We start from the raw sequence: 8,584 nt of genomic DNA, 5'->3' as shown, positions 1-8,584 counted from the left end.
CGCCGGCCCCAGCCCGCAGTGCCCGCTCGGGCAGTGCCGTTCCGTTCAGGCGCTCGGCGCCCTCCTCTCTGCTCGCCGGCGTTCCTCCCGAACCCCCCCCCTCGCTGGCTGCCGCTTACCCCGCGTCCGGCGAGTGGATCTGGCCGCCGGCGCCGGTGTGCCCCGTGCTGCCCAGCGCCCTCTCGGGCTCGAGCCCATTCGGGCGCCCGCGGCCACGCCCGCTAGCGCCCCGCCCGGTTGGCCCCCTGTGCCTATGACAGGAGGGCCCTACACCACAGGAATGATTAAAAAAATAAATAAATAAATAAATAAATAAATTAATAATTAATTAATTAAGTAATTACTTAAGTTAATTAATTCGGGTTAATTAATTCAATTAACTAATCAAGTTATAGTTAAGTTAACCTAATCCTAATTAACTTAATTAGAGGATGACAGGTGGGTCCCCCTGGACCCACATGTCAGGATTGACTTGGTCAACAGTCAACGTTGACTGCTGATGTCAGCATGACATCATGCTGATGTCATTAATCTGTTTTTCGAATTAATTTAAATATTTAATTAAATTCCAGAAATTAATAAATACTTTAGAAAATCATATCTTTTAATCCGTAACTCGGATTAAAATAATTTCAACATGAAAGTTGCTCAGAACAACGAGACGAATCCGGATACGCAGTCCGTTCGTCCGCCACACACCCTTAACCTATCGAACCTGCAAACTTTCCTCTCCGGTTCAACTGTCTGACAGACGTCCGGAACCGGGAAGACTTTCCCGGATGTTTCCCCCTTCGCCAGTATCGCCTAGCGCTGCGTTAGAACACGTCTAGCTCTGTCTGTTGTCCTGTCATGCACTTGCCTGCTATGTATTTACTGTACTTCCCCCTCTTCTCTCCGATAGACCTCGAGACCGATGCTGATGTCCCTGTGATTGACTACGTCACCGACGACCCCTCTCTCTTGCCAGAGCAACCAGGCAAGCCCCCCCCTTGATCACCAGATATCGCCTATTCTACTCTATACTGCTTGCATTAGAGTAGTGTAGCATGTTACTGCTTCCGTTAATCCTATTCTGATGCATAGCCTGACATTGTCGCTACATCTGTTGATACCTTACCTGCAATCCTAAATGCTTAGTATAGGATGCTAGTTTATCATCATTGGCCCTACATTCTTGTCAGTCTGCCTTGCTATACTATTGGGCCGTGATCACTTGGGAGGTGATCACGGGTATATACTATACATACATACATACTATACAGATGGTGACTAAAGTCGGGTCAGCTCATTGAGTACCCGCAAGTGATTCTGACGAGGGGGCTGAAAGGACAGGTGGCTCCATCCCGGTAGAGGTGGGCCTGGGTTCCCGACGGCCCTCGACTGTTACTTTGTGGCGGAGCGACAGGGCAGGTTGAGACCACCTAGGAGACAGGTGGGCCTGGCCCTGTTCGGCGTTCGCGGATACTTAACACGCTTAACGAGATCTTGGTATTTGATCTGAGTCGGCTACGAGCCTATACGCACTAACCATCTACGTGGGAGTAGTTATGGGTATCCCGACGTCGTGGTATCAGCCGAAGCACTTCAGACGTCAGCGATGGAGCGGCGCGCGCCGAATTGGACTGGAACACCACTAGGCTAGGTCTGCTTTCGGCCGCCCACGCAACGTGCAGGTGTGCTCAGGGCGATGGGCCCAGACCCCTGCGCGCTTAGGTTTAGACCGGCGTGCTGGCCTCTCTGTTTTTCCTAGGTGGGGCTGCGACGTGTTGATCTTCCGAGGCCGGGCATGACCCAGGAAAGTGTGTCCGGCCAAATGGGATCGAGCGTGTTGGGTTATGTGGTGCACCCCTGCAGGGAAGTTAATCTATTCGAATAGCCGTGATCTTCGGTAACAGGACGACTTGGAGTTGTACCTTGACCTTATGACAACTAGAACCGGATACTTAATAAAACACACCCTTCAAAGTTCCACAGACAACCCGGTGATCGCTTTTCCGCAGGGCGACGAGGAGAGGATCGCCGGGTAGGTTTATGCTATGCGATGCTACTTGGAGATGCTACTCGGAGATACTACTTGGAGGACTTCAATCTACTCTCTTCTACATGCTGCGAGGCGGAGGCTGCCAGAAGTGTAGTCTTCGATAGGATTAGCTATCCCCCTCTTATTCTGGCATTCTGCAGTTCAGTCCACTGATATGGCCTCCTTACACATATACCCATGCATATGTAGTGTAGTTCCTTGCTTGCGAGTACTTTGGATGAGTACTCACGGTTGCTTTCTCCCCCCTTTCCCCCCCCTTTCCTTTCTTTCTAGTTGTCGCAACCAGATGCTGGAGTCCAGGAGCCAGACGCCACCGTCGACGACGACCCCTACTACACCGGAGGTGCCTACTACTACGTGCTGCCCGCTGACGACGACCTGGAGTAGTTATGAGGATCCCAGGCAGGAGGCCTGCGCCTCTTTCGATCTGTATCCCAGTTTGTGCTAGCCTTCTTAAGGCACACTTGTTTAACTTATGTCTGTACTCAGATATTGTTGCTTCCGCTGACTCGTCTATGATCGAGCACTTGTATTCGAGCCCTCGAGGCCCCTGGCTTGTATTATGATGCTTGTATGACTTATTTTATTTGTAGAGTTGTGTTGTGATATCTTCCCGTGAGTCCCTGATCTTGATCGTACACAGTTGCGTGCATGATTAGTGTACGATCTGAATCGGGGGCGTCACAATATGTCTGCTTTATTGCTTTAGTATCATGTCTCAAAATGGTGGTGGTGACCATCTTGTACCGGCAATGGCGAGTGAGGCCTCAGTATCATCTATTGTAGTAGTCACAATGCAATGCAAAGCAAGTTGCATGGCGAGTGAGACCATCTTGTCTAGCGTTCCAAGTTTATGATTGTGATGATGTGCTCTTTGCATGGTTATACCGGCCAATACTCAAACACATTACTTGCTTATCTTCCAAATTTGGGAGTAAATATTTGCGTAGATATCAATAGGTAGAAGCTTCTACTCGATACAAGTTGTGCCTAATGATTATTATTTTTAATGCAAGCCGTTATAACTCGGTCTCACAAGTTGGAGGGCTAAGCTTTTTTTATTTTTCTCCGGTTAATGGTGGAATTTCTAGAGTTTGTAATTAGTATAGTAATAATAGATATGCGACACTTATCATATCCAACTACAAATGCACTATTGGTGCAAGGACCTACATTAATATAGTACCTCTTTTATAAACATACATTTTGAGGTTAACTAAATCAAACTTAGACTATCAACTCAGAATGACATCCATTTTTATTTCAGTACGTTCGTTCCAAATTCAGGGAACACATGCTTCAGTGTCGGTTAGTCTGGTAGTACACATCATCCAGCTATGAGAAGAGAATATTTTAGTTGGTTAAATGTTTGCGTAATTATGTGTTTACATATCATTTTGTGTTTTACAAGTGCAAATTTTATTGGTAAAATATGTGTTGATTATCAGTGTCTTATTTAAAACACACTCCAAGATTCATTACACTTTCCGAACTAGGCGATAAAGCATACATGTAAACTATGGTTCGAAAGCTAACTACACAACCATGCTTTTCTATAAGAAGCAATATGTGGAGAAACATCCAGCTATGCTCATTCTCTCCATATTTTGTCAACAGGTCGGAAGAAAGGCTTCATACTCCGGTCACCATGGGTACTATGGATACTGTTGGGGTTATTAGTGGCTTCAAGGAGTGTGATAATCTTTTTCAGTGGGCTAGATCTACCATTTCCTCCCAGTGGAGTGGTACACAAGAGCAGAGGCTTCATGAGGAATTGTTTCGATTGGGGAATGGCCTACAATGCCTTAGGGATACTCTTCCCGCCATGTATGATCTCATTGATCGAGCAGAGTGGAAGATCCATAATCCTCGTGTGGCAGAGCTCCTTTCAACACTCAAAGACGCAGTGTATGATGCTGATGACCTTCTTGATGAGTTCAGATGGTACATGTTGAAGGTAAAAGTGGACGGAAATGGAAGCCAATCTCCTTTCATGGACTTCTTCAATAATGTTGTTAAAGGAAGCTTTATCAAAGTGGTTGCTATGCGGGAAAGGCTGGATAATATTTCCATTCACCTTCGTAGTATGGGGTTACATGAAGTCACAACACGGTTTGACAAATCAGTCAGGCCAGAGACTAGCTCTTTCCCAAATGAAACAAAAATCTTTGGTCGTGACATGGAGCTAAAGCATATAATTGAATTGCTTTGTGCACCAATAAATAGTAGTGATGCTCATCCCAAACGCCAGAAAGGAAATACTGCAGTTGATGTATCAACAAGTACATCAGCAAGAAACCAAATTGGTAATGAATCAAGAATATCAGATCTTCCTGTTTTACCCATAGTTGGAATTGGGGGTGTTGGAAAGACCACTCTGGCTCAACATATATGTAGTCATAAACAAGTGGAGTCTCATTTTGACATAATAATTTGGGTTTGCGTCTCAGATGACTTTGACGTGAAGAGGTTAACTAAAGAGGTCATACAGTCTTGTCCTGAAAAATATGCAACAACTGAAAATTTGAATTTGCTTCAGAAGAACTTTTCTGAGATTGCAAGAACTAAAAAGTTATTGATTGTTCTGGATGATATGTGGGATGATGTTTTGAAGGAAAATGGGCAGTGCTGGAACAGGTTTTGTGCACCTTTAAAGAATGTACTACCGGGAAGTATGATGTTGGTCACTACTAGAAGTCCACAGGTTCCTGACAGAGTGGGCACGATGGATCCCATTACATTGGAAGGTTTAAAGGATGATGTTTTTTGGAATTTTTTCAAATTATGTGTTTTTGAATCTGGGAGTTCCAATAATAATAATTTGGAAAGCATTGGTAGAAGGATAGTTCCTAAGTTGAAGGGTTCTCCTTTAGCCGCCAAAACTCTTGGACGAATATTAAGAATGAACCTTCAAGTAGTACATTGGAATGATGTACTAGAGAGTGAATTGTGGAAGTTGAGCCAGGAAGAGACTGAAATCTTGCCAGCCCTTCGGTTGAGCTACATGTATTTACCATTTCATTTGAAGAGGTGCTTCTCATTTTGTGCAGTGTATCCCAAAGATTACAAATTTCGGAAGGACCATTTAGCTGGAATTTGGGTGGCAGAAGGCTTTGTTGAACCTCGTGGTGATACTCCACTTCAAGATATTGGATGTGAATACTTCAATGACCTTTTAAATCGGTCCTTCTTTCAAGAAGTACAAGGTGGATACTTAATCCATGACTTGCTGCATGACATGGCACAGAAAGTTTCAGAGCATGAGTGCTTCATCGTGAAAAGAAAGAGTGACTTTAAAGATATTCCTCCTAATGTTCGCCATTTGTCAATACTCTCTAGCACAGACATTGAAAATGCCAGCTTGTTGAGGCTATGCCACTTCACAAAGCTTCGTACGCTTCTTTTTGACAAGCCTTTAGCAAACAAAAATATTCCAACTAGCATTTTGGAAAAATGGTGGAGTGAACTTCTGTGTCTACGTGTGATTGTTTGCGTTGCTACTAATGAGTTACCAGCTGCTATTGGAAACTTGAAGCATCTTCGGTACCTTCAAATCTTGAGAGCTTCACATTTCAAGAGTCTTCCCGCTGAGTTCTGTCGGCTGTATAATCTGCAGATTTTAAGTGTTCAGGAATGCAAGCTAGAAAGCTTGCCTAGTGACTTTAGTAATCTGATATGCTTACAGAGATTTGAATCGTATGGATTTCAATGTAGTTCAGTGTTGAGAAGTTGCCTTGAAGAACTTTATTTTGAAGTGAGTGTTGATGCAGCCAATGATGGACAGGAACGAGGATTTAGGTTGATGAAGAATATTAACCAAGTCGGTGAATTGGAGATATATAATATTGACAAGCTAAGTAAGGAGCATGCTGCAGAAGCCCAACTACAGAATAAGAAGTATCTTAAGATTCTGAAACTGTCATGGTCATGGCCTCTGTGGAGTTCTCCGGAAGACAGTATAGACGTCCTTCGAGTTCTACAACCTCCCACCTGCCTCAAGTCTCTGCTCCTCCGTGGTTATCCAGGTGTGTTGCTTCCAGGGTGGTTTCCGACTGAGATTTCGCCAAGCTTAAGGTCACCTTTATTTATCAGTTGTGGACTTGAGAGCTCATTGGCATCCACTAACCCAGAGCGTATAAACCCAAGTGTGATACCGGAGGTGCTTACTGACAACATTAATGATATTACTGGTATTTTCTCATCCCTGGCGGAACTACTCATTGATAATTGCCAAAATTTATCATGCCTCGAACATGTTGTACATGCAACAACAATCAAGAAAATCACAATTAAAGATTGCAACAACCTAGTTTCAGTACCAGCTGAAAGATTTGGGGATCTCTGTTGCCTTGAAGAACTGAAGGTGCAAGGATGTCCAAATATATCTGTGCAAATTTTGGTTGCACCTTCTCTCAAGAGGCTTGTGCTGGGTAAGGAGAGTGATTTTAGTTATGATGACCCTAGTTGTGGCAATCTCGCAGACAATATAGACTGTTGCACCCTCACCTACTTTTTTTTGTCAAGCAACCATCTCACATCCATCCAACTAGAAATGTGGAATCTTCCAGCATTAAAGGAGTTGAATATTTCACATTGTCAATTTCTTGAATCTATCATTGGACAATCTGGACAGGTCATCAGAAACACTGGTGGATCTAGAGTATTCCCATATCTTACTTCACTAACAATTGAGCGGTGTTACATGCTGTCAACCGTTGATGATTTCCTATCAGAAGAATATCTACCTGCCATTGAGAGAGTTTGTATCAGATCTTGTGGCAGATTAAAGTCCTTGCCCGGTGAAAGGTTTGAGAATTTTTCTTATCTGAAGGATTTGGAGATCTCTGATTGCAGTAGACTCAGCTGGAAGAAGGGATTTCTGTTACCATCTTCCCTCCAAAGACTCACCTTATATAAATGCGGGAATATCTCTGCATGGGTTCCCAGCTGCCTACAAAACCTTACATCCCTTGTTACATTGAGGATTGATGCATGTCGGCACATAACATCCATTCCAGGCAGGCTTTGGAGCACTAGTCTCACATCACTTGAGAATTTATCGATTTCATATTGTCCAGACATTGTATCAATTGGAGGAGAAAACGCAATTTCAGAAATACAGAATGTACAGATTAAACACTGTCATAAGATGGAGGATTTAAAGCAGCCCTTGGAAAGAGGCAATCGGTTCTCATGCATCTCGAGAGTGGAGCCAGTCTTCCTTTATGGTACGTGTGTTTACACAAACTTCTTCCAGAACTCTTTAACTATCCTTTACTTTTTTTTTCGAAAACAAACAAAACACAGACAATATATTACTCAGGCAGGCCAGCTAAATCGCTGGTAACTGCAGAATTTACAAAGTCTGGGACATCGTGGAGCCAGTGAACCTGGTTTCCCGACTCCAAACCGGCGCCATGAGACGCTAAAACATGGGCTACGTAGTTACAGACTCTTGGAACCCACACAATTTTTACATCATTAAAATACAACCATAAAAGTCTTCTTGCCTTCATGAATACAGCACCACACTGGGAAGCATCATACTCTTCAGTGGAGATTGCTTGTTGCAGCACATGGGAATCAGTTTCAGAAATGACATTTTGACACCCCAAGTCACTTGCTCTTTCAATTGCTCCGGTGAGGGCTAGGCTTTCTGCATGGAGAGCATCCATGATATGCGTCAACCTCCCCGCTCTTGCTGCCTCTGCAAATCCCTCTGGATTGCGAATGATGTAGCCCCAGCCTCCTGTGTGATCTTCTTCCTTAAAAGCTGCATCAACATAAATTTTCAGGTAACTTGATGGCGGTGGAGTCCATTTTTGCTGTGATGTTGTGGTTTTTCCTGTGCACATGTCTTTCTTTACTATCCTTTACTTTACTGACCAATTTTTTCTTCTTGTTCACTGGGCACAAAGTTCTGAGCTTTTAGCAGAATCAATGTTACGCCATAGCAGATCCTCCTTATCACTCGAGTTTTACTCTATCCATTATTCTGTCCGCAGTCCATGTAAATATATCCAGTCTCCCCATTTCGTCATACAATATTTTGCGCTTTCTATTCCATGTGAAATAAATGAGGCAAAACATCTATGCTATTGTACCTTCTATGGCGTATGTGTGCCATTAATTTGATTTTGCTCAGTCAGCTGTTAAGAACAATTTTAATCAGGATATTCTCTTCCTGTGAGGAGTTGATAGTATATGTTATCCCGTTAATGCTGTAGCAGTTTAATGTCTGAAGAAATTCGTGATGCCTGATGTGACGACTAAATGTCTGAATGATGGTTGAACATTTGCATAGCCTTGGCATCAAAGATGATCTGCATTATATATATGTTTAACAATATCGTGCTTTTTTTGTAATTCATGATTGATAGCAGCATTTACATTCACAAAGTTTGAAGATGTTAGGAAGCAGACATGACCTCCTACACCACAACCTAATACATTTTGTGTGATGTGAGCAGTTTATGTTTTTTTATTTTTGAATTATTGTATTCATTTGCCTATAAGGCTTTGCAGCCTGTCGCAAGATAGGTT

The 8,584-nt window shown here is 43.3% G+C and overlaps 1 protein-coding gene across 5 annotated transcripts in view; it reads left to right on the top strand.

The window, feature by feature from the left end:
• LOC119337365 (putative receptor-like protein kinase At4g00960) overlaps positions 1-8,310 on the top strand; it is a 25,575-nt gene extending 17,265 nt beyond the window's left edge. The window contains exons 9-11 of one of the 5 annotated variants that reach the window (XR_005163246.1): positions 3,659-7,269; positions 7,566-7,836; positions 7,960-8,309. Coding sequence is in view for 2 of the 5 variants with exons in the window: in XM_037609484.1 (XP_037465381.1) it covers positions 3,659-7,269; positions 7,566-7,648 (3,694 nt within the window). In the remaining 3 variants the exon portion in view is untranslated. Of the gene's footprint in view, positions 1-2,314; positions 2,371-3,658; positions 7,270-7,565 lie in introns of those variants that run through there. The other 4 variants (XM_037609484.1, XM_037609483.1, XM_037609490.1 and 1 more) reach the window with 4 other exon arrangements.
• The last annotated feature ends 274 nt before the right edge of the window (positions 8,311-8,584 follow it).

This window comes from Triticum dicoccoides, chromosome 7B (genome assembly GCF_002162155.2).
Source record: "Triticum dicoccoides isolate Atlit2015 ecotype Zavitan chromosome 7B, WEW_v2.0, whole genome shotgun sequence".
Lineage (NCBI taxonomy): Eukaryota > Viridiplantae > Streptophyta > Magnoliopsida > Poales > Poaceae > Triticum > Triticum dicoccoides.
Note: the sequence above shows the minus strand (reverse complement) of the source record. Positions and strands in the feature narration are given on the sequence as shown.